The sequence below is a fragment of the Anoplopoma fimbria genome, chromosome 11 (assembly GCF_027596085.1).
Source record: "Anoplopoma fimbria isolate UVic2021 breed Golden Eagle Sablefish chromosome 11, Afim_UVic_2022, whole genome shotgun sequence".
In the NCBI taxonomy this organism is placed as follows: domain Eukaryota; kingdom Metazoa; phylum Chordata; class Actinopteri; order Perciformes; family Anoplopomatidae; genus Anoplopoma; species Anoplopoma fimbria.
The window spans coordinates 2,389,511-2,416,500 of record NC_072459.1 but is presented as its reverse complement, the minus strand read 5'-3'; the positions used below and the strand labels follow the sequence as shown (position 1 = coordinate 2,416,500).

Genomic DNA, 26,990 nt, shown 5'->3' with positions numbered 1-26,990 from the left:
ACACACACACACACACACACACACACACACACACACACACACACAAAGAATGAATCAGATGCAGACTTTTGAAATATGCAATTGTAAATATTGTACAAAAGCACACAGCAGGTCCATTCAGTATTGCAGTGACTCTCTTACAATCCCTTTCCAAACAATCTTCCTTTTATTCTCCATCTTGTTTTTTTTCTCTTTTAACTGGTATCACGTCGGTCTTCTATGTCAGCTCCCTCTCCTCTTCTCCCCCATACATGTAAGAGTTGTATCCAGGTGGCTGCACATACTCCTCAGACTTATCCCAATCCGACACCCATCCAGGCCCGCCTCCTCCTCCTCCTCCTCCTCCTCCTCCTCCTCCTCCTCCTCCTCCTCCTCCTCCGGTCCGTCCTCCGTTGGAACCAACAACTGGTTGGCTCATGGCCCCGTACTGCCCGCCTCCACGGTAGAGGTCCTCTGTTTCATTGGCCAGTTCATCTTCGTCGATAATACCGCACTTCTCCTCACTGGTGTCTTCTATGTCTGCCCATGGCTGCTTCTCCCCTGATGCAAAGAGTCCTGGATGAGAAAAAGAAAAATCAGATCAGCATTTAGACTGAAGTCTTCTGCAGATGCCTCACAAAACACTAAAGTCAAAGTCAAGTCATACCGTAGAAAATCACTCCTCCATAATGTACGAGGGCAGCTATGAGGAAGACGTACTTCCACTCATCACGGGTCTGGAATAATTAAAAAAAGGTATGGAACAGGTGAGTTTGACATTTTTTACATGACAATGTAAAGCTGATACAAATGAATGTTTTTACCTTGTGTTTGGTCATTGCTCCCACTATAAGAGGACACACCATTCCAGATAACGTTCCCACGCCGTTTGAGATGCCCATCAGTATGCTGGCGTATCGAGGGGCAATATCCAAGTGATTGACATTAAACCCTGAGAGAAATAACAAAAGCAGTGCACAGCTTAATTTCCATCCTGTTTTCACAATGTTTGTGAAGCAGATTTTCACAGTTAGGGTTAGAAAAAAGTAATTGTGAATCCAAGTCATCCCTCATCATTGTTAAATGAATAGTGTATATTAATGGAAACAGCGGGAAGCAGCCACCGGGGTAAAAAACAACACTGTTTGGTTTTTACGTTTTACAATCAATATGCATTGGACTACTTCTTGACCTGTAGACAGCAAACTTGTTTACAACATCTCTTACCTGAGATAGCAAATCCACTGAAGCCCACAGCGAGGACCAAAAAGGAAATGGCAACACCTTTTGAGTGAGAGAATCCCACCACCAGCAGGAGGGTGGCCTCCATCCCAAAACCTGAAACAAGTAAACACATCAACATCTAATGCAAGAAGGGAGGAGTGAGGAAAACTATCCACATTTTGATGCTCTGCCTCTTTTTCCAATTCACTTCAATGGGGCTTTATTGGTAGGGAAGTTTCAGAGTTTGCCAGAGCTTTGATATAAAATAGTACACAATTATTTATGTTTCTTTCACTACAACAAAGGAGTTGCTCTTTTGCAAACACAGTGTTTCAGTTTGTCCTTGAGCTTCTGCTCTTGCCTTGTCATGAGCTTTCTTCTCCACCCTTGTTTTCATTCCTCATCACCCTCCTCCAACTATCACCCTTCCCTGTTTGACACTCACCTCCACAGTTCATGAGCTTCCTGACGTTGGTGGTGGACATCAGGTTGTGAGTTCTCAGGTAGTCTGCCAACTGGCCTCCAATAGGCACGATGATTGTCATCACCAGATGGGGCAAAGCTGACACCATTCCCACCTGAAAGAGAGTGTGTGTGTGTGTGTGTGTGTGAGAAAGAGACACGAATATAGAGTTTTCATTCATTTGAGTATTAGAAACAATGCAATGTTGACTGGAAATCTCTTATTTCACTATTATTTCATTCAAGGGTGACATCAAATTAAAAAAAAGGAGAGTTGTGGTAGTCTGGAGGTTTAAGACGCTGACCATATCCAACCTGGCACTCGCTTCTGTCTCTCACAGCATTTCCTGTCACCTCCACTACTCTTCTATTGTCTGCTATCAAATACAAGTTAAACACCCACAGAGACCCCAGAGCCTTATTATCAGTCTTGCTTTTGAATTAAACATGAAAATATCCATTTATAAATATGACTACACAAGTTTACATAACCTGAAATCTTCAATTCTTAGATGCTTTGTAGGAGATGAATCTTAGACTCTAGTGATTACTCCTAGACACCTCTCATACATTTTGGTAAAGGGACCCAACTAAACCCAAACCTTAAAGAGGAATTCTGGTATTTTCAACCTTCTAATTTCTAAATTATGACTTTTCTGACTATATGTCATAATACAGTTGCACTAGTCAACTCTATTGCTTTCCAAATGGAGTTACATTTTACATAAATCATTTAAAATTCTTGAGGTGACAAGTGCAAAGTTATTATGACTCAACCAAAGTGATCAGGTTGAAAAAATACCAGAATTTCAATTTAACTCCAGTTGAAGGGTTTTAGTTATATTAGATATAGTCTCACCTTGCTGATCTCAAAGCCAAAGACTTCTTCAAAGTAGGCCGGCTGGCTGATGAGCAGCAGGTAGAACGTCCAGCTCCTGCAGAAGTTGGCCACAATGATGGCGTAGACTGGCATGGAGGTGAAGAAGTGTCTCCACGGGGTTTTAAATTTCTGCCATCCAAAGGAATAAGATATTACTGGGATCCATTGAGTTCACTGAGATTGATCAAGAACTAGAATCAGCTGAGTGTGTATAAATACGTGTCTATATTCAGTGTGTTTGTGTGCAGGTCTAACAGCTTTCCAGAGTAACATCACAAAGAGCCATACATGCAGAGGATCAAGAAACGAGGCAGACTCTCCGATGGCATCCTCAATGTACTTCCTCTCCTCCGGTGTGATGGTGGGATGGGATGCGGGACTCTCATACGACACCAGAACCCAGAACAAATACCAGAATATCCCAAAGCTGCCTGGAAGAAGATGGGAGAGAAGGCAGAATAAACAGACATTGGTATAGTAGGAAAAGAGCAGTCTTGGTTGTAAGCAACAGAAATACAGTTGTTTAGGGATTCGTAAACATTTTCATTTGAACTGAAGAGTACTAGTGTGTGTAATAATATTTAGCTTGGATGATAGTACTGCGTAAGCAAACATATATTTGAATACAGGATACTAACCATAGACATAGAATACTGAAGACCACCCAGTGTATTGCACCAGTATCCCAGCTAAAGGCATTGCCACTACCGCCCCTGCATAGGATCCTAAGAAAGAATCAAATATAACAAAAATGATTACTTTTCCTCATAATCATATAATCGTTTCAGTGCTCAAAATGCGTGATATATAGATATTCAGTGGTCACAGAAATTCACATGTCCAATATTTTTAAAAGGTCACATGTCGTACTCATTTCCAGGTTTATACTTGTTTGTTGGGTTTGTACTAGAACATGTTTACATCCTCTAATGTTCAAAAACTCACTTTGTTTTTCTCATACTGTCTGTCTGAATATACCTGCATTCAACGTCTGTCTGAAACGCTTTGTTTGAGCCTGTTTAATCTGATTTGTTATGCTAGGCAATGATGTCATTCACATACACTGCAACCGGAAATAAACCGGGACACATTTAGAACTTCAACGTTTAAAACGTTTAAATCTATATTTTGAATAAGTAATAATAATACCACACGAAAATACTGTCGGCTCGTTTAAAGGCACACTTTCTGAATGCTTGTATTTCTTCATGGATTGAGCATTTTGATTACGTTCATCAAAATGTTTTTACAGCACAGGGTTTAATAAGAAAATACAATCTCACAAATTTACAATATGGGCCCTTTAACATTTTCAAAACTCACAGAACTTAACTCTAGTGGACATCCCAAAGTTTCTGCATCTCAAAAAGGGATATTGAATTTTGGGTAAATGTGTCAGTAAGGCTAGAAACTTTACCACAAAAGGCTGTTGTGGCTAATCGACTTCTCTCAAGAGGAGGAGCCCACTTTGCCCAGATCCCGTGGCAGGCTGGGTATGATACACCCTGAAGGACACAATACAGTTAGGAAAACACTCATGCATTTAGAAATTGTCTTACACAGAGTGCTGCAAGCACATGTGCACACAGGCACATACTGTACCTCAACAAGGCCCTGGCATATCCTAACCAGTATAACGCAGCTGTAATGGCAGCGAGCAGCGGATGGAATCAGCATGTTGAGGCAGGATGTGGCCACTATGGCAAAGCCAAACACTCTTAAACACACAGAAGAACAAACAAGCTGCCTCAGATCTAATATTCAACAGTAACAGATGAAAACAAACGCTCCACTGAAAGGATGAAGCTTCATGGTCCTGGTCCTACATATGACTGGAGTTACCTACTTTAATCAATGCTACTACACCTTCTTGGCATCTGGCCTATGTTAAACTTACTTTATTTCAGAATTGTTGTGTTGTTTGATACTGGTCAAAGGGGATTAATAATTTTTTGCATGCCTTGCACAAAAGTAACCCTTTTTACTGTAGACGAAATTACTGTATGCCAGAAGATATTGTAATGTGAAGACATTCACCTGTTGGCTGCAAATTTTTGACATATAAAGCCACCCGGGATCTGTGTGACGATGTAGCCCCAGAAGAAGGAGCCGTGGATCATTCCCACCGTTTCAGGGTCCCAGGTGAACTGTGCAGCCTGGAGAGAAGAAAATCGTAAAAAACGAGGCAAACATCCTTGTCAAAGACAAACTGATATCATTTGAGAATCTTTGATTTGTGTTTTGCTACTTACCACGAGTACTTCTTTGTTGCCTTTGTAGACAGTGTGGTCATTCACCATGCTTACAATGGCCACACCCAGGTTGCACCGGATTCCAAAAGAGATGCAGAATCCCAGGCCAGACAGCATTGCGATGATGTACCGCCTTGGCAAGCCAAAGCAGGTACAGTCCACCACCGGCAGCTCCTTCTCCTCCACCAGCTCAGGACGGCCCTCCGCTGATAATTCAATGGTTTCTCCATTGGGCTGCCGCTTCTCAATCAGCCTGAGTGGAGACAAAGACACAGTGTGCAGGAAAGGAGAACTACAAGCCAGCCTCTGCACTTGAGAAAATAATTAGGATCCAAAGGATTCCGAAAATATCTTTGGCTTTAGGTAATTATTTACAAAATCATATACAAGATGTCCATTTTTATGTAAAATTGCTGCCATGAAAAAACCTGCATTTATTTGTATTTTTTTTGGTTTAGACAACACTTCAACTTACGTTTATAGAGATGGACACACTAAAGAGTGTAACAGGTAAACACTGTGAAGTTAAGCTGATTCTTTACACAGCCTGAGTGGGATGATCAGTTCTAACATTCCAACTGCAAGAATATATAAATTACATTCATCTTTTTGTTCAGTTTTCTAGTTTGCTGATTCATGCAAACGGCCCAGTACTCAAATGTGGACTGGCAATTTAAAAAAACGCAAGAAAAAAATTGAAATTTCACATGAAAAAAGGGAGAGAGGTGACAGTGAGGTGGCACGCTGATGCGCATCTCCTCTGGGGAAAAAACTTACATTGACACATTGGCTCAAAAGGGAAGTAAAGGGAACATTAGTGGTTCAGGTGATGCTTTCAAAATAAATCAGTTAATATGTTAAAGCTTGAAATGCGAGAAACATGGTGACCTGGTGTCAGATAATTGAAGAAGACAATGCTTCTTTTCATCTTCCAGACACCACATGGCTCTCTGCATTTCTCAGAAAGGAGCAATTTAATATATTTTCACAAATGTGTGAGATATTATATATTTTCTGTCTTATTTTGAGGCTGTGATTTTGTAGAATTTGCCTAATTTTCATAGTCTCTTCTTTCTCTCTCTCTTTCCCTTTCACACACACTTCAATGCAGGCAACATGCACCATGTTGGGGTCGTGTCTGACTCAGCACATCACAGTGTGTGGAAGCAGCTGTCACCTATGACAGCACCCAGTGTCCCCTCCTTAAGGACGCCTGGGACCGGCTGCCATACTGGTGCAGTTCAAGATGTCCAGTCTCTCAGAGGCAAACAAGAGCTCTCTAGAGGCCGACCTCTGTGTGTTTATACTATGAGGTTATTCAGACAAGGAACAGAGATAATGAGAGGAGTGAAAAAAGGATTTTTAGAATACTGACATCAATATTTGAAGTGTCATTTTTCAAAAAAGGCATTCATTCTGTTATACACACTTTAATTTTCAATCTAAAATGATTTAGTTTTTTGTCATCCAAAGAACTTCTGCATTTACCAATTCAATTGTTTTGGTTAATGATCAGTTTGCCTTAGAACAGATTATTATTTGTCGTTATTTTAGGCTGACCATCTTTGTCAAATGGTGGGTGACACTTTTTTCCACAGGAGTCAAACAGAGAAGTCAGGAGAGCGGCCATCTGTGTATCATAACCTCCATACCCTCAACCCCTCCTAAAACACACACATATCCACACACACAGGTTTTGTTTTCATGACTTTTGGGGACATTATATTGACTTGCATTCATTTTCTGGAGACCTACAATTACCCTAACCATAACCACTACCAGCCTAATCCAAACCCTTAGCCGTACCTTAAACAAAGTCTTTACCCTATAATGTAATGATTTATGTTATGGGGATGTGCATTTTTATCCCCAAAAGGAAGGCAAGACCCCACAATGTGACTTTGTAACCAGACATATGTCCTTAAAAGACAGGTAAACACACACACACACACACACACACACACACACACACACACACACACACACACACACACACACACACACACACACACACACACACACACACACACACACACACACACACACACACACATACACAAACAGGTGAACTTAATTAAATGCTTTCTACAGATACATTTTTTTCAGATTAAATCAGACACGGGTATATGCTGTATGTTTAACCTAAGTGTGTGTGTGTGTGTGTGTGTGTGTGTGTGTGTGTGTGTGTGTGTGTGTGTGTGTGTGTGTGTGTGTGTGTGTGTGTGTGTTTTAAGTATAAGTGATTTAACGGCAAAACGCGCTCGTGTGTCAACCGTCCACTTTCCAATGGGCTGATCCAGTTAGTCAGTGAGCTGGAGAATTTTGCGCAGAAACTGGCATAATAACCAGAAGGATTTGCTCCATGTGACGAGGATGGTTGCATCGTTAAAAACTTGTTTCAAAATTGAGCTTCAATAAAAATCCCAAAAGAATTGTTTAATGCATTGAAGGAGGATCTGCGTTTCATACAAATGTTCAAGACATTTCATTTCTCTCAGCCTCTAACGTATTCACACACATTAAATAAAGACAAGTCAGACTCTGGCACTACTGCTAAATTATTGATGTGTTTTTGGGTGAGATAAATAATTCACTGTAGCTTTTACACCATGATATGTCACTATCTATCTATCCGTTAGCCTTTCTGCACATACAACCCTGCACATATTTCTCAGTTATGCTTGTGGATTTCACTCCATCCCCCTCTGCATAATCTCTTTATACATCTATGCAATCAGCCAATAAACAGACAACACATTTAAAGATATACCAGTATAATTATGTTTGAATTAATATACTTCATGAGATATTCTGGTTGTAAAGTAAAACACAAAGAAACAAAAGATTCTTTGTAAAGCAACATTTTTGAATTTGTAAGAGATTATAGAGGGCGATGCATCCTCCCTCTCTCTCTCTCACTCCCTCTCTCCCTCTCTTTCTCTCTCTCTCTCTCTCTCTTAATCCGTCACTACATTCAGATTAGGATTACGAAAATGATTTACTTCCGGAAATGAATATGGAAGGACAGAATATCGCTGGCCGTAGATCGGCATGCGTCTCCTTCCATTTTGACACACTGCTGAGTTCATGCTGGCCTTTCATTCAGTTTTAAGTCATTCTGTAAATCAAATTGCTGATTTCAAGTCAAACATTTGATGTTTTCTCAAATGTCCATTCTTTTGCCTCATCTGTTTCAAACACGGAATATTTTTCTGTGAAGGTAAAGGAGTTAGTAAAGAATTATATATTTCTCTGAGAATTACCAGTCTCATTAAGTGTTATGAACAAACTGACGCCTTTGTTTATTGTGTTAGCTACAGCACATGCAGACATATGCAATTTATTTGATAGCAGGTGTGCAGGCCTCCACAGTGCACCACTGTGAATGAAACACAAGAAATAGAAAAAGCAAAAAGTTGATCAAAAAGCTGATGGGACACAAAGGAAGGTGGGTTTTTTCCCGTTGAATCAGTTGGGTGCAGACACTGCTGTCCTGTACTAAACTAACGTGCTGACTCGGCCCGAGTGGAGCTCAGTATCCTACTTCAGAGTTAGTGAAGGCTGCAGGAGGTTCCTCATTAGACCTCACGACAGATTGCAGCCTGACACCTACACATACGCTACCAGCTAACGAGGCTAGCCCACAGCAAAAATTACCGTTGATTACAGATGCTTCCCACTAAAGGGCAATCTCACTCTAGTGCGTGTGTGTGTGTGTGTGTGTGTGTGTGTGTGTGTGTGTGTGTGTGTGTTAGGGTCTCAAAATAGCTGACTAGCTGAGGGTCTCTCCCTTTGTAGTATTCCAATTTTGCAGTGTGTTGACTGGTACTTTACAAACAAATATAGTCATGTTAACATCAGTCAGAGTTTGTGAAGTAGAGGTATGAAGCACAGAGTAAAGACATTTGTCTTCGTGTGAGGCTAAACACATGCACTGTGAGCTTGCACTCATCTGATGTAGCTTCTCTTGTTAGCACCTGATTGCTCTCAGCTGGCAACAATTAATGAGGGAGAGAGCATGAATAGGCAGGAGTCCCATGACCTCTGGCTCTCTGGAATATCATAATTACAATAGTAACAGGCTCAGTGGAGACTCAGTAACACCTCAAACTGAGCTCGTACGTGTGCTTTTCACCTGAGCACAAAAAGCAAAGCTAAACCTACAACGTTAAAAAAGAAAGAGTCAATCAAAGCAATTTATTCTACGAAACACAATGGGTTTGAATGTATTGATTCAATTAACATAAGTACTAATAGATGAATAGTTTTGTTTATAAAAACATCAGAAAATAAGTGAAAAATACATTTTCTACATTCCCACAGCCAAAGATAATGTATTTATGAATCTTATTCCATTCAAATAACAGTCCGAAACCCAAAGATATTAAGTTTACTCTTTTAATTTTAATAAAACTGTTCCCATCAACAGTGGAATAATCTAATGTGAAACTCCTTAAATACTATTTCTATTTACAGTCCATGAGACCATCATACTTCTTTTCAAATGGAGCGACGATCTGTCTGGAGGTCACTTCTAATAAATATATCTTTTTTTTAGCATTTGCTGTTAAATTAAAAATAATATGTCAGCTTTGACAAAATAACACCACGAGTCTCACATGCTGGTTAGTGACCTGGGACTTTTGTTACCCTGTATATTAAATTCAGCAATTCACAGAGCGGTCTGTGTAATCCTCTGATAAGAGGATGATAGAGAGGGAGAGAGAGACAGCGAGGGAGGTTGAGAGTAAAAATATTATATAACTCCAGAAGCCCTGGTCATTATTTCCACATGCATGTGCTAAATTGTTCCTCCATTGTGCTGTATGTAAACCATGCTTTTCTTTCCTCAGCCAACGCACTTTAGTGCTTTTGTCTGAAAACAATTTCCCCCTTTTCGACATTTAATTGTAGGTCAGGTGTTTAAAGTATGCGCAGTAGCTTGAGGAATTTTTAAATAATGCAGCAATTTTGTTATTGCAATAGTGGTGTCTCCCCCTTCTATACTTCCTCCATGAGCCTCTCACTCTCCCTGAGGTGAACAGATTGGGTCTCGGTGGGACTGTGTCACCCAGGGAGACACCCTCCTCCCCATCCTGTCACCACTTTTTTTTCACTCTCTCCTGTGGACACACACGCTTTCTCTCTCTCACACACACACACACAAGCGCACACACACACACACACGCAAGCACACATGCAAGCACGCATGCAAGCACGCATGCAAGCACGCATGCAAGCACACACACACACACACACACACACACAGACACAGACACACATCATTCAAAAACTCACACGTGTGACCTTCATAGACATATTATCAAATAAGTCACATAGTATAACTCAATCACTTTGTGAGTGCATCTGAACACACGCACACACGCACACACAGCATCTCACTACCTTTTACCTAACGATGATTTGAGCAAAGTCACAAGATTAAAAGAAAAAAAGCTTCTGTTAGACTGATTTTTGCCTTCCAGTTCTGTTGTTTTTTACTCAAACACAACAAGACAGGGAGGCAACGTAAATATAATGAAGCATTACTGACATCATGGATACGCACAGCATCGCTGCCAATAACCTTTCAAACTGTTCAGCTCAGAAAGATCTACATCTGAGGGGACCCTTCAATACACCTGTGTGCACATAGCTGCTTCCACACACACAGCAATACAGGAAGAGAGAGTGACACACTGGCAGACAGACAGCAAGTCAAAAGATCAAGAAAGAGAACACAAGCAGAAGCATTTGTAAAGTATAGTTTTGGTATCTTTTTTAAATTTTTTAAGACTCCAAAAGCATCCCAGGATTCAGTGAGTGACGTCTTTCTGCCTCAACCACAATCACAACCAGTCCAATAGCTTTCACCTAATACTGCCATCGTCATTATCACAATGATTAAATCGTCACAACCCCTGAACTAATGAGAGGTAGTCATAGGTTAAAATGGATTTGACTTTATATTATATATATTTTCTTTCCTAATGAAGGTATTAACTTCTATCTAATGTGTTGTGCCGAAGACAATTTAACAGCAATATTACATTCACAAGTTTCCAAAACTGTGATACAAACCACTAATTCATCAGTAAACCACTCTAAAGTATTAATGTTAACAACATAGTGTAATATATCATTCAACAATTGACAATAACTCTTAAATTGATAAAAAAAAGCCACAATTAAAATGATGCCCAAACTTTTGCAGTTCTGCAGTTTGCCAAAGCCTCAATGGTTATACAAAATAAGCATAGCTTCATGTCATCATTATTTAAATATTTCTTTTAGACCAATTTTAGTCCACTGTGTAAGGAAACTGAAAATGTAGCACTCCACTGCAAGTAAAATTGATTAAAAATGTATGTTTCCTTGAGCGTAGTGAAGCACGAGCTATCCTTCTGTGGCATGCAATCCTGCAGATGCAAACAAATGCCTGATTAATTCAGTATCTCAATAAACCTATATATATCATTTTAATGCGATGGGAAATGGGATATAATCAGGAACTTTAACAACAGTGGTTATGAGAAGACGGCTGCAGTGTGATTATATTTTATGTAGTGCTGTGGAGTAGTTTCTTGGCACAAGGAGATGAATAGATTATATTATAGGCAATAATTTAACATTGTTGAAAGAGGGAATAGTAAGAGTAGAAATGTAGAGTGCAGTTGACCTTACAGTGATGAAGTTTATGCTTACCTAGTGGAGTTTAATATAGAAACAGGAGATGCATTCTGATGGAGAAAATGTTTAAATAATAGATGAACTCCTGGCTGCTTTCATCAGGAGGGATTTTGTCTGTGAGGTGGTGAGATTGCACACACACACACACACACACACACACACACACACACACACACACACACACACACACACACACACACACACACACACACACACACACACACACACACACACACACACACTCATCTACTCAGTGCAGGGCTTTCCTGTGTTCAGGATGCAACACATTCACAAATACACACATATATAAACATACACACAGATGCATGCCTTAAATCATGCATCTTCCACATACATTTTGAACAAAATATTCACTTTTTTTATTAAAACCATTGCCTCTACCTAACACTGTTGACACATAAAACCAGAGTTAACTGTCTAAGCCGAGGAAACGCCCACTCAAACCAATCTGGATCCAATCGTATACATCATATCTCTCACAGCATCAGCTGTGGCCGTGCACACGCATGGCTCACAACCAGTAAATCAGAAAAAGCCTGAGATTTGCATGTCCGTTAATCTGGGACACCCAGATAGGCTGAAAGTTATCTGTGCTTGTGTCTCAATGGCTCAATGGAGGACGGAGGATGGAGGATGCAGAATGGAGCGGCTGGAGGAAGTGACATGGGCTTGGATGGAGTGGGTGGGAGGGGAGAGTTTAGGGATTTGCGTGGCTCGACAGCTGGACTGGAAAACAGGCTATTTCAGGATTGGATTTATACGTTTAGTTGCTACCTCAAATCCTGAGAGAGTGAAAGCTTACAGCAATGGTTATTGCATGAGTGTCTTTAATCTCTTTTTTTATTGAAATATCGTCACAACACCAATATCAACTTTTGTATTGATATGCAATTTATTAAGATATATATCCAGCACTTGTAACACAATTCTAAACAAGAGTTTGTGATATGTGTTGATCTTTTCTTTAAACACTGTTACACTAATCAAGGTCAGTTTCTTCGTGAACCATCTCAAAGAGCTACTGTGTGAAGGCCACGCACAGAGATGGCCCAGATGTACAGAATCATTTTATTACTTTAGGGCTAAGTCTTCTAATCTTGAAATTGCTTCTTTTGTAAAACCAAAAGTACACAACCCAAAGATATAACATTTCTTTGCATAAAATGAAAAAGAAACTTTCCGAAAATGCTCAAAAGATTAACCAGTCAACAAAATAGTTGCCAATTAAGTTTCTGTTGATAATATCAATATTTGTTCAGCCAACTGAATACAGCGTTAGCTATGTTATACAAAATCAAATTTAATACAAATTTGTTTGATGGATGGATGGATGGACAGATGGTTAGATGGATAGATATGACTTTGGTTCCATCTGATCAACCATCTCTTTCAGAAAACGCACGGAAACATTATGTAACCACACTTAGACACGTTATCTCAAATATACTTAATCCACTTTGAGTTGGGCCAAATCTGACTAGAGCAACAAACAAACAAATAAATAAACAAACAAACAAACAAACAGGAAAGGGACAGAGACAACAGCATCATTCATGATTTCAGACCAAATGTGTGCAACAAATCATCCATCCACAACGAGAAAACATCTTGTCCCAAACACACACACACACACACACACACACACACACACACACACACACACACACACACACACACACAGACAGTTCATTACACTTTCACTGCACACTTTTATCCTGATGACATCCGCACAATTTACTTTTTTTAATATAGTGGATATTGCCCTTATTTTTTATCCTGCAATTAAAAATGAGCTTTCCATGAAAAGACAGCCAAACAGCATTTTTCACCCACTTCTGTCAATCAAATCCCTTTTTGCCGACATATACCGACATGATGTTTGTCCCCTCTGTACATGTTGGAATCAATATCTAACAAACTTTTTCTCGACTGGAGAGTTGCTGTCTGGAGGAGAGAGGATGGGAACCCATGAAGCATGATGTTCTCCTGTTTCCCCAGCAGAACAAAATCACCAAAACGCGTGAAAACGGGGAGAAGTCAGAGGTGGAGTCAGGAATATGTGAAATAGGTGTGTACCTGTTAATTTTCCCCAGAGTTTTGCCAGCGACCGCTTTAAACCTGTCTGGTCGGATCTCCATCCTTGCAGCTTCTTGACCGGCCGGTGTGCTGATGTCCCGCTGCCTGAATGCCTGAAGTCCTCTCTCTCTCCATCTCTCTCTCCATCCATCTCTCTCTCCATCCCTCCCTCCTCCCTCTCTCACTCCTCCCTTACACGCACAAGCCTCCCATGTACTCTCACAAAGGTGTGCTGGGAAGTGGAATAAACAATCAGGACATCATTTATCAGTGTGTGATGCAAAACACTTTTGCTTTGCCATTTTAGGAATATTTGCCCTGCAGACTCTTTATTTTCTATCTGAGTTTTGATCATTAAGAGTTAAGCCAACCTATACAATCATACAGCATAGACTAGAATAAAAGGACCTACAGATCACACATACTTTAATCTAGTTCATTTTAATAACATTTTTTTGAAGAATGAAAGAAAAACAAAAGCCTTAATTGATTTAAAGCTGTTTTTGTGTTGAGAAATCATTTAATTGTGTAACAATTACATGCATAACAACATCGGTGATTTTAGAATTGGAACTGCACAGGTATTGGCAGCCAAAATATGTTGATTTATGATGTTCAATCCCACATATACTGTAAAAGGCACATGCATGCGATTAGAACACAAATGTTATCTGATCAGGAAAAAATCCACTCTAACTTTAGTATTCTTCGGTTTGCTTAGCCCTTAAGCAATGACACGCAGAACATGTTAAACTTAACTTATATATTAGGACCTTCAGCTTCATGAAATATTTGGAAATAACCCAAATAAACATTAAAAATAAAATATATATATCCTTATACTAAACGTCCTAAATATTATATTTGCTCTTTAGAAGGTGCACACAACTTTAGGATTCACTGGTAATGTGTAAATCATAAAAGAAATAAAATAAATCTTCATCCAATCAGGTTGCTGCCATCTAGAGGTTTATTAGTCCTCATCTACAGTACAATTCTGCTACACTGACATTTAAAAACATTGCTGTGGTCTCATGAGGTAAAATGATACAAATATAATGTAAAATAAAGTTCTTCACACATCCACACACACACACACACACACACACACACACACACACACACACACACACACACACACACACACACACACACACACACACACACACACACACACACACACACACACACACAGACATCAAGGTAGAATGTTTTCATGCAAATTCATACTTGGCATTTAGCTAAAAATACTCATAGAGACTATTTTTGTCTGTTGCTGTCTTCCTCAATTCAACAACAAACGTAAGAAACAAGCCTGTCAGAATCAAAAGACAACGGCTTGTCACTTTCCTACTCTAAAACCTTTCATAAATTCTTTCTTTCATCAAATATAGCAGCTTGTTCCTTTTAGATATTTCTGCGAGTGTTTTACTGTCTGAACACTGTGAGCGGTTCAGGAAATGAATGAAGGCGGGAGTTTTATTTTTATAACTACAGAATCTAAAAGGCTTTTGATTTCAATGATAATGAATCTTCAATAATATGAATAGTTAAATGACTGGCTTGTCAACAATGTAGAGCTTGCTGAATATGATAAATGGGTGCAAACCACAACTCTTGCTCAGATTAAGAATAATTCTGTTCCTGACTGACCTCCCTTCACTTTGCAATCTCTCTTGCAGGGTTAGCGTGCACTCTAAAGTTCAACATGTAAACATTTCATCCTCCCACAGCCGTGCTCAAACCCCCGTATCTCGTTCATCATCATCATCATCTTCCTCCTCCTGCCCCAGGAGCTGGTAGTTTTCGTTGCCCAACGGCAGGAAGGCAGTCCTGGGATGAGCCTCTTCTTCCTCAGTGGGGACTCTGTGATGGGAATCCAGCTGCTCAGTGGAGCTGCACTTGGTGTATAACTCACGGTGCATCTCTTGGCCGCCTCCCTCCTCGGTGTTACCGGCTTTGGGATTTTTCAATGTGTAATAGATGTAGCCAATAGGCACAGGCAAGCTGGCAAAGAGTATCAGCATGATAATCATACCAAGAGCCCAGCCAGGGTACTCAAGAGTCATCTCAGAGGCCTGAAGAGCGGAAGACACAAAGCATGTGAGAGAATGAAACATGGGCAGGCACAATACTGCTCAATAGTCAACCCTCAAAAACACAGTACAAATAACTTTGTTATGACAATGAAAAAACTGCAGTGTCTTTTAGCAGTTATCAGAATACCCATATATATGAATATGAAAAAGGGTGCAAAGATGTAAATCTAAATATTTAAATAATTACAACATCAAAACATATTGTAAATACAATTAATACACATTAAGTTACTTCAACAGCTTAGGACAAGATACAGATCTTGGGGAGTATGTCACATATATTGTAAACTATAACAGAGTTTTATGTTTATTTAGTTGTTTTGTGTAGGAAAGAAAGCTGTAGCCCGGTATCTTACTGTGTCTTGATTCCAGGCGGTGTATGTAGGCCTTTTGAAGACCATACGCAACAAACTTGCAGCCAGAAGACCAATCATCGACAGCAAACAAACATATTTCCAAAGATATTTGTACACCACTGGAGGGCGCCATTTGAGCATGACTTCAATGTCATCCAGGAAGCTGCAGTGATAGAAAGCTTTTAAAAGAGATGCATCTTTTCAATGTAAGGAATAGACAAGGAAACTAAACAGAAATATTTGAACAGTTAAATTGTACAATTAGTGGTTTCTTACCGATCTGTTCCATAAACCCACGCCACACTAATGGTTTCAAAGATTACAACAATGACTAACGGGAGCGTTGCAGAGTAGTCGTCAAACATAGTCACAAAGTAGTTGCCAGAGCGCTGAGTGAACAACATTCCTATTAAGAAGCCCAAAGCACAGCTGGACACTGAAAAACAAAAAGGAAGGCAGACAGTGTTATTTTACCTTATAACTGCATACAGACAATTGTAGTCTTTAGAGGCAATCGATGTCTGAATTCATAAAAATAATAAAAAATGATGCATCCAGACAATGCTGGCAGGCATAAAAATATTCAGACACCAAAATGTCCTGCCTAAGGTGACATATTTACATTTTATTTGTCTAAATCTTCAATTTAACCAAATACGCCTGGACAAGAGTCTATTCAAACGAAAATAATAAGTGCCTAAAATACAGAGCATCGTGTTGATATTTGTGTGCATTACCAGTGAGCAGGGTTCGGTGGCGGCCCAAGAGGCTAAAATTGTCCATGAGAGGTGTGAGGATTCCCTGCATGGTCCCGAACATGGTGCTGAGGCCCAGGTTGAGCAGCATTAGGAAAAACAGTGTGGACCAGAAGGGGCTGGCAGGGAAAAGGGCCATCACCTCAGTGAAGGCTATGAATGCCAGGCCTGTCCCTTCAACGCCCTGCACGCATACAAAGGGAAGATAGAATGGTAGAGGGGAAAAGTATGAACAAAAATGTTATAAAAGTTGACTGAAGAGTACAAACACTTATTGGGATTCCTTCCACATCCAAGAGAAAACAAAACACCTGTGTTGGGTTTGGTATTTCCAGCAGCCCCCGTTATCAAGTGCATAACCCAATCTAATAAACCAGTAGTTGGATCCCTATTTGTAGTTATAACCCGATAGCAGCATACCAGAAGCACTGCTGTAGTAGTGTGCAGTAGCGGCTGAGTGATCTTTTTAGTAAAATAAACACTATTAGATAAGATAACTTTTTGTACCCCAGCCTCTGTTTCTTTAGTTTCTCCTTTCACTACTCGATCACAGCTTGATTCCATCTCTCCAAGAGACCAAGTGGATACTGTGTCCCATATGTTTTCTTCCTCTTGCCAGCTGGATATTCCACAGTACCTCACATATTCCTCAGGGGTCCTGGGAACCTCAGTACCACACCTTCTTACTATTATTATTGAAATGTTCAGCTCAGCTTGAAGCCCAGATTTTTTTTTAAGCGAGCCAGGTTGCACCTCATAAAGCAACCTTTGGTGATCCTTCTCTCTCTCTAAAAAATGTGTTCTTGAAAACGTAGTAGAATCAAAATTTTTCAAAATGGAAAAAACTCATTCTGATTTTCACCGGGCATTACGTCTAACTATTTAACTTAATGCTTTGATTCCTGCTTGTTTCATTGTTTTCTGAGATATTTTTTATCCCTGTTCAATAATTCTCCGAAAGATATTTTCTGGTTTTGTGAAGCACGATGTGTTGATAGCCCACTTATAAAGAAAGATAATTCAAATGATATCTCAGGTATACCTTATTCATCTCCTCTTCCAGGCTGCAGTCAGTGATGTTAAGACCAATTGTTGAGCTGTGGTGGCTGTACCACTCTCTGTATTCAGAAAGAGATACAGAGCTTGGATCTGTCATGTTGATCCAAGGCCAACCAGGGCCAAACAAGTGCTGCTTAGATTCATCGGACGATATCAGGCTTAGAAAACCAAGATTTCTGAAAGAGGTGAGAGTAAAAGGATAAAATATGAGTTAGGCAATATCTGCTGTGAAGACACTGGCTCCCAAATTACGGTTGATTGTGAAAATGAATTAAAAACATGCTAAATTCCCAGGAAATACTGCGTAACATTACACCTTTGGGTCCGATACTGTAGAAATGCATCACTCTTCAATGAGCAGTGCATGAAAGTGTTTGCCTTCTATACTTTCTTTCAACAAACTGAGTCATTTATTTCCTATATTTAACAATCCACTCCAAATGCTCCAAAATTGGATACCTATTTAAGGCAACCAGGCATTTTTTCCTGAGCATTAGTTAAAACAAGTAGCTTTACTGTATTATATAGTTTGGTCTTTGAGAGCACTGTACAAATGAAACGTTTGGGCATATTTGTTATTTCAGCAGCAATAGAAATATTATTGTAGATAGCAATGAGTGCAAACAGAGGGAAGTAAACATTCATGCACAGACACACACAAACACACACACACACACACACTTCCATACTTAGCCACGCAGCGTAGTGCAATGTTCTTGGCACGGAAACCCAGCACAACGAAAACCACCAGCGAGGCCAGCACCGACGTCATGAAGTTGATGCCGGAGACCATCAGCGCGTCCCTGTGGCAGTTGTTGTGGACTGGATTGTAGGACGAATATGCGATAACGGAGCCATAGCCAAGTCCCAGTGCAAAAAACACTTGTGTAGCAGCCTGGCGCCACACCTGCACACTACCCCAGATTTCCAGCTATAAAATACCACAAAACAAAGTCTCATTAAGTCTAAATGATTATAAAGGCCAAAACATGAAAAAAGTTTTAAATTCTCTCAAAACACTTTTCATTTGACATGAATTGTATCAAAATAAAAATCAAGAAATGAATATAATCAAACACATGGTAAAATGTGTGCTTACTTTAGGATAAAACATAAAGGTGATTCCTTCCATCGCACCGTCCAACATCAACCCTCTGATGAGGAAAATAAAGAGCACCACATAGGGGAAGACTGAGGAAAAGTACATCACCTAAGATTTGCAAAAAGAAATGGAAGATGATTTCTGTGTCAGACTATTGCCATACTTGTTTAGAAATACAGAGTGTATGTATTGGTTGTTGATATCGGGGGCCTTTGGAGCTGGGTGACAAAGAGGAGAAAGGTTAACTTACCTTTGCAGAAGACTTGATGCCCTTGATCATAGCCAAGGAAACAATTGCCCAAGCCGCCAATAAACAGCCGGTCATGATTGGGTTCAACTCTCCAGATTCTTTGATGGAATTTGTGATGTTAAGAGCTTTCCGAAACCAGAAATATGTTGTTGGTGAAGAACCTGCACATTCTTTCACTGCTGATTGAGAACAGACAACATTGTAGACTTAACTGGCATCAGTACGTGACACCTCATTTTGATTGACATCTCAGTTATGTCAGTACCTGTGTCATTGGTGGTTACATCAATTGGACAGTGCTCCCATGGCAGAGGATACTGAAAAGAATTACCCAAGTAGAACAGGCTCCATGCAATAATAACATTGTAGTAAAGAGCCACGTAAAAACAGACCTGGAGGAGAAGAAAGGGTTCATGAATGATTTACTTAATGATTATTTCATATTTACATAGCAAGGCCGTTGCGATATTAATTACAGTGCTGACCTGTGTTGTGTGCAGTCTGTGAAAAGTTATTTCAAGGTCAACAATTTGTTTTTGTAATGGAGAACGGCAAACCTAAAATCACCTAAGATAGGATTTGTTCTTTATTCAATGCCTGTATCACCCAAAAGAGAAACTCAAACTGTTGACACTTGTGTTTAAAGCCGAGCTGTAATGAACTGTGACACTGACGTTGGCTGGGACTAAAAAAGAAACACGTTTAAAGAAACACAACAACAAAGAAGATAGCCGTCCACTCATACAAGTATACTTCTGTGTGCTGTGTGTTTTGCCCACTCATGTTTCATCTGTAGGGAAAAGTGTTACTCAACAAACTGCCAGCAATACAGAGCACTGATTCTCTCACATTGCAGCATGGCATGATGTCATAACATCCTTTCGTAAGTAAACATACAGCTTGTCTACTAATACAAATAAACTGGTGCTATATGAGGTAGTACTGATATGGCTTTTTTATGAGACCAGTGGAGGAAGACATTCATGCTTATGAATCTTTTCATTCCGGGGTTAATATCTAAAATATTGATGAAGGCCCAATCTTTAAAACCCAAACATGAAAAAGCCAGCCAGCTACAGATCCATGGCAGCCTAGCCGAGATACTATGAGCTATGAGTTTTCATGTTGCAAATGTGTTTGTTAAAATACGCAGAATACTATACAGGATGGAGAACGGGTATTATTGCCTCCACATTTTGGCTTTTATTTGCCCCCATTAACAAATAAATCAGATAATAACTTTTCGTTCATACTTGAACAGCACAATCCCAAATCCAGAACAAAACAATGTTAAGGAAAAAATGTAACTCTCACCATGCAGCTGGAGTAACCAATCCCTGCCAGCTTTGGGGAAATGTGCTTCCATACACCAATGCTGCCTTGGCGAATGCTTTGGCCTGCTGCCAACTCCATGAAAAACAGTGGAACTCCCACGATAATTAAAAGAAAGACATACAGCAGCATGAAGGCCCCTAGAAAGAGACAAGGAAGGATTTCAAACATGAAGGTATTTTTTAACAATGTGTCTACTTGGGCTACTATTTTCAAGAAAGCTGCTGTGATAAGTCACTCAAAACTATGAAGCTGAAAAGTAACTTTTTTTTCCTTTGAAGAGACTCACCTCCTCCATTTTGGTGGCAAAGGTATGGAAACCTCCACACATTCCCTAGGCCCACACTGAACCCCACCTGAGCCAACACATACTGGATCTTAGAGTCCCAGGCTGGTCGGTCTGCATCGCCTGTCTCGACTCCATCCGGACCTTGCCCAGTTGTAAGCTGAGTTTCAGACTGACCCTCACTCAGCCAGGCTCGATCCTCGTTGCTGTCCAATGGAGGTTTCTCCGTCTTGACATGAAAAAAGAAGAATGGTAAACTTCACTGATAATCCGTTAATAGATATTTATTAGTTTATTGACATGATATAGTCCAAATAAAAGTAAAAAAATTATTTTATGTTTAGAAAAGAGCAGGAAAAGATATTTATGGAAGCAAACAAAAATATCTGTAAGGTGAGAATCTACGTTCAGCACCACTTGCAACACTGAATGTGTTTGAGTGCCTTTATATGTCTGCAGATTCCCACAAGTCCCACTTATCATTCAACAGTCATATAACAACAAATAATATAAGAATATGCAAGGTGTACCGTGTTTGGGGGTAATGAATAAAGACCACTGAGAGTCCAGAGGAACTAGAGGATGCGTGGCCTTCAACCTTGACCTTACATTTGAAAACGATATGTGCTGCAACTCATGCAACGTATGATATGCCAAACTACTGTGAAACCTTAGAAATATAATACCTTTGTCACCTGCTAACCATAATCATTTGTCAAAAATGTGTGTACACATAGTCATTTTCCCAATTCAGACAATCACTAAAATCTTAAGGATAACAACAGCGATGAAAATGTATGTTTTGGTAGCATGTAGATTATAGTATGTTTACACTGTCTAAGAGTGCATCTTTAGGCAACGTTTCCAATGAATAGATTGTTCTATGTGTTGTCTTCTGTGGTTTGTTACGATGAAATTATCCAAATATAAAGGGATAAAAAACAAAACGCAATGTGGTGTCACTGTTCAAAAAGAATAAGAGAAAACTCTATGCAAAAGAACATCAGATCATCAGGCTGCACTTGAACTACACACTCTAACCAACTGACTTGGCTCATATGAGTGATCAAGATCTAAAATGGCCTAACGTGTGCCAAACTGGCTTTAGGTCATGACTTAGCTGTACCACTACTAGTATCAGCTGGTGAGAATGGAAAATTACAAGAAGTGTATTACCCAGAAAAGCACGTGGCTGACCCCGACACATGGTCAGGCTGACACGTCAGGTGATTTAAGAACACACACATACATAGAAAGTTTGAGAATGTGCACACACAAATAGAGAGAAAGAGAAGTGGGAATAGCAGCGGCCACTAGGCATATATCTGGGTGAAGGAGGGACAGTCTTCGGTGTCGTGTGGTTGGGAGTGGGTGGGAAAATTGAGGGGGAGGTGTTCGGCTTACATTGGTTCACACTGTGGGTGGTGCTGAAGTGCATGGGTGAACCATGTGGGGGTTATAGTTGGTAACAAGGCTGGAGGCTGGCTATGAGAAAGCTATGAGAAATTATTGTCAACATTTTGATGACCAATTTATCAAAGACCAAAACAGACTTGTGTTGTCATAGTGCTGAAGCTATTAGTCGATTGATAGAAAAATCAGTAATTAGGAAAATGTATCTGCTTCAATTTTAAGTAATCCTACATGTTATTTATTAACCACATAAACCAAAAATGTAACTGGTTCTAGCTTCTTTGGGGTTTGGACTGTTAATCAGGCATAGCAGACATTTGAAGATGTCATTTTCTTTATATTTAACGACTCTGTAAACTAAACAATTGCTAGCCCTTGTTACTTCCAGATTTAGCTAACCTTGAATAGTGGTTATCTAATGTTACCTGGATCTGACTCAGTATTACAGTACGTTATGAACTGATAAAGTCTGGCTATCAGATGTGTGAGTAACTTCAGTGGTGTAGCTCTGTCCTTTAAAAGACAAACAAAATGCCCTTCAAATGATTAAAATCAAAAAAGTTGTCATTGAAACAGACACATTTTTGCATAAATGCAGATACAGTTCAACTGTTATTAAGATTTACAAGTGTGGGTATTTCAGTGCTCAAATGGTCCTAAAGCTACTGACCAACACAGCAACCCTGTATTGGTTTGTTTTATACACAATTGTTATTTGCTTAAAAGTGAGAGGCTGAGGTATTTTAGTTTATTTCCACTTTTTTGGAAACTGTAAAGAGTTATCTCTCTAGGCTTTTAACTTTTAGCACTTCTTCAAAAGCCATGGAGAAGAAAACACCATACTTGTTCTTCAGTTCTGGGACTTGCATGCAGTCTTTTGGAAAATAACTTCTACATTTTCTCCTTTTCTATACTATCTCTGGTTACAGTTGGAAGCCACACTTCCGCCCAGCTTATCTCTAAAAACACCTTTGTTGTTTTTTTCTTATCTTTAGAAATGAGTTGGGATTTTTAAAAAGCACTTTGTGTAAATAGTTAGACTTGATCACGTCTCCAATAGTGCAGTATATTCTGATTGTTTGCTGTGTTGTTTTTATTATTAATGTCTAGGTATTTTACACCATAACTGGTATCCAATTAAACAGAATAACCATGTAAATATATATTATTATGTCTTTATAATGCTTATTATCATTGGGTGGTACTATTTAAAAATAATAATATTTGGTAAAGCCTAGATAAAAACCCTTTCAGTACATGTTCTCTTTAAATTCCTCCCGAACGCAAACTTTGTTGCTTAGTTATTGCCAGAATGTAGGTAACTGTTATTTAAGTATACCTTTTAAAACTGTAGAGGAACAATTTAATGCAGTTCTTTATACAATACCACTAACCACAACCTCACAAACAACAACTGAGTTAATTAAAAAAGTGTTTCACAAAGTATTTAAACATGATTATATTGGATTGCATTAAAAACGTACATTTCTCTTTTAGCTCACTGGAGTTAAACGTAGCCTTAATCTAGTATGACAGTTAATCTTATCTAAATTGCATAAGAAGACTCGTATATATTACTAGACATGTTTCATGATTCAGAAATGGAAGAGGATAGTTCCGCTTGCATCTAAACCCATAAAGTGGCAATAAATTATTCACACATGTTCAGTATGTTAAACACTTTGTTTTATGTGTTCACTCATTATATGGATGAATGCTTTGAACAGCATGACACACGTGTGTTTCTGTCTGCAGGCACCCCAACCTTCTGCAAACAGCCATAATAAAGACCCTTTCACACATGGGATTTTACATGTCAGCGTCATGTTTGAAGAGGAGCCAGAGTCTTTTTTTCTGTAAAAGTATTTTTGGTAATCTACTCAGGACCTTAAAGTGAGACTTCTTAGTAGCTAGTAAAGCTCAAGAGTAAATTAAACAATCACACTCATCAAGCTATCAGGTTACTAGCCATACATCTTCAATTTCCTCTCAATGTCAGATATCAGATAACAAAACTGGAATGAAACGAGAGCAGAAATGCAATGTCTTGACAACGTTTAGAATTTTGTGTAAGTATTTAAAAATTGAGAAGGTCACAAAATCTATTGCACTGATGATGTCCGCCTTGTGCAAAGCATCACATGGGGACGTGTGTAATCACAATAGGAAAATAATCTCTTGGATTACACACAAAGGATTTAAAGAAGCAGAATACTAACAAGGCATTCTACCAATAAAACAAATCACAGCTGCACCAAGGAGCTGCAGAATTGGAGCTACATGGTCAGCTATAGTACACCAGCATGTTCATCGCAACAAAGTTTAGAAAGTCACTTTTTCTGCCTGCCCGAACGTGCTTTAAAACTGAAACATATCCAAGTATGCATAAAGGAAAAGTGCCCACACCCTGCACAGGTATACATTAGCAAATACACCGAGATATGCTTGCCCAAACACACACACACACACACACACACACACACACACACACACACACACACACACACACACACACACACACACACACACACACACACACACAGTATTGCACAATCTGAGTAGCTGTCAATCATGAAACCTCTCACCAGTTTCCCCTCTTTTCAGTAGTTTACTGCCAATGGATACCATGATAATCTGTATATGCGAGTCATTAAATATATATATTTTAAGTAACATTCTGGCTACAGTGCAGTCTGTCGGTTTGTGGATAGTTCCACAATCCTGTTGTGTCACATTCGAGTCAAAATGAAACAATGATGATGAGGTTACAGTGCTGCCTTTCAGCTCTAATTTGAGGTGGTTTACATCCACATCAGATCAATGTGTAGGTCTGTTATTAATGTTGTAGTCAGAGCCACAGAGCGAAGGGACTCAAATAAATGCAAATCAACATAAGACTAAAAATAAAAGAAGAATATACAGATTATCATGGTATCCATTGGCAGTAAACTACTGAAAAGAGGGGAAACTGGTGAGAGGTTACATGACAATAACATGGCAATAAAAACCTGTGCAATATATTACACATTACACTGTGCAATAATAGTTAAAAATAGTTTTTCTGTCTGTAAATACAATATTTCAGTTATTGTTGTTTTCTACTGTTTTTTGTTTTTATTGCTTATTTATAATACTTGTCGCTGCGGGACTAATAAAGGATTATCTTATCTTATCTTATCTTAAGAATAATATTAAAAATGAATAGCTTTGACAGTTGAAGATTTGGAAACATAGCAGCATGGGTATTTCTGTGAACAATTGTATAGGAAATCAGCTGCATGGTGGAGCTTAAAGCAGCCTTAAAGCCTACTCATGACTGATTAAGTAACAAAGGATCTAGTAACGGTAAATCCTATAAGACCAACAGTTTACAACCAGAAAAAGGGAAAGTCAGTAAAGCAAAAGACAGAATCAAACAATAAGTTAAATATTAGAGCTAATTAAATCAAGTGAATGTAGAGTGAAAGAACATGGGTGTGTTGTGGGCATACCATGCTGGCTGGAGAGGAGTAACCTCAGAGTTTCCAGAAGTCCCTGCTGGTCACTTTGTCTCCTTTTCACAACGATACTGTTAAACTCTTCCTCTCTGTGCTTTTCATAAAAGTCAGGCTACAAATGAAAAGAGTTTGCAAAGCCAGGGACGTCTGCAGCAGATCTGTAGTGTTGAGGCCACGTTTCTTGCGCTGGAACAAACTCTGTCGTCGACAACCCGAGAAGACATATATGAGAAGTTAGTGCAGATGGAGCCAATGGGAGGACGAGGGGGCTGAACTGTCCGGCCCCAAAGCTGCAGGGAGCCGGACAACACTGCTGGAGGCTCCTGAGAGCAGCCAGCAGGTCAGAAACACCAATGAAGAGAGCTGTGAGCTCACATGTGGCCATACCTTCTATTTAGACTGGAACTATACAATTGTAAAAAGCAGTGATTAAAACTATAAAAAAATTTCTATTGAATGTTTGTCCATTGAATAGGCTTTTGACTTTTACACTTCTATCATAAAGCCATGGAGAAGTGTTCACTTACTTGTTCTTAGATATACAATTATAAATAACAGTCATATTAAAACTGTCATATGTATATAATATATATCAATTACATATATATATATATATATATATATATATATATATATATATATATGTGTGTCAAAACTTTTGTAAACACACCTTCTCATTCAACTACTTTGAAGAATGTAAAATATAAAACATATTTCATTTGTTTGTTTACCACATAATTCCATATGTGTTCCTTCATAGTTTGGATGTCTTCAATATTAATCTACAATGTAGAAACAAAAATATAAAAAATAAAGAAAAACCATTGAATGAGAAGGTGTGTCCAAACTTTTGACTGGTACTGTATATATATATATATACATATATATATATATATATATATATATATATATATATATATATATATATATATATATATATATATATATATATATATATATATATATATATATATATATATATATATATACATATATATGTATTTATATATATATATATATATATATATACATATATATCAAAAGTTTATATACACATATATATATATATATATATATATATATATATATATATATATATATATATATATATATATTCGTTTAATTAGGATACAGGCGCTGACTGCATCTTTAGTAAAAGTCAATACATTGCTGTGCAAGAGAGCGCAGATAACGTGCACCTAATAAACGGTAAATGAATCTCCTATTAAGACCCAAATAACTTCCATCAGCTCATGC

The 26,990-nt window shown here is 38.8% G+C and overlaps 2 protein-coding genes across 4 annotated transcripts; both read right to left on the bottom strand.

Moving 5' to 3' along the window:
* Positions 1-217: 217 nt before the first annotated feature.
* On the bottom strand, positions 218-13,646 carry slc17a7a (solute carrier family 17 member 7a). Of its 3 annotated transcripts, none has more exons than XM_054607960.1 (14): positions 13,585-13,646; positions 4,798-5,050; positions 4,583-4,701; positions 4,148-4,262; positions 3,963-4,050; positions 3,184-3,270; positions 2,834-2,976; positions 2,525-2,674; positions 1,649-1,781; positions 1,207-1,317; positions 804-931; positions 647-716; positions 400-555; positions 218-351 (listed from the first exon to the last, which is right to left on the bottom strand). In XM_054607960.1, exons 1-14 carry the CDS (start codon positions 13,644-13,646, stop codon positions 218-220), a joined length of 1,749 nt encoding a protein of 582 aa, XP_054463935.1. The 3 variants fall into 3 exon arrangements, with proteins under 3 accessions (XP_054463935.1, XP_054463936.1, XP_054463934.1); XM_054607961.1 differs by having other exon boundaries at positions 218-342; XM_054607959.1 differs by having other exon boundaries at positions 218-555.
* Positions 13,647-14,100: 454 nt separating this feature from the next.
* Positions 14,101-25,911, bottom strand: slc6a16a (solute carrier family 6 member 16a). The gene is made up of 12 exons (XM_054606857.1): positions 25,728-25,911; positions 20,827-21,052; positions 20,520-20,677; positions 19,471-19,597; positions 19,206-19,384; positions 18,953-19,063; positions 18,543-18,784; positions 17,837-18,029; positions 16,777-16,978; positions 16,316-16,475; positions 16,040-16,202; positions 14,101-15,662 (listed from the first exon to the last, which is right to left on the bottom strand). The coding sequence occupies exons 1-12, from the start codon at positions 25,728-25,730 to the stop codon at positions 15,324-15,326; spliced, it is 2,103 nt and encodes a 700-aa protein (XP_054462832.1). The 5' UTR covers positions 25,731-25,911; the 3' UTR covers positions 14,101-15,323.
* Positions 25,912-26,990: the final 1,079 nt, after the last annotated feature.

Coding starts and splice junctions, on each gene's coding strand:
- slc6a16a (XM_054606857.1), bottom strand. Junction 20,678..20,826: donor TTGCCACCAAAATGGAGGAG/GTGAGTCTCTTC, acceptor GTCTCTTTCTAG/GGGCCTTCATGCTGCTGTAT. Junction 19,064..19,205: donor GCATCAAGTCTTCTGCAAAG/GTAAGTTAACCT, acceptor TGCAAATCTTAG/GTGATGTACTTTTCCTCAGT.
- slc17a7a (XM_054607959.1), bottom strand. CDS start 13,646: ATGGAGATCCGACCAGACAGGTTTAAAGCGGTCGCTGGCAAAACTCTG. Junction 2,675..2,833: donor CGTTTCTTGATCCTCTGCAT/GTATGGCTCTTT, acceptor TTTGGATGGCAG/AAATTTAAAACCCCGTGGAG. Junction 556..646: donor TGGAGGAGTGATTTTCTACG/GTATGACTTGAC, acceptor TTTCTCATCCAG/GACTCTTTGCATCAGGGGAG.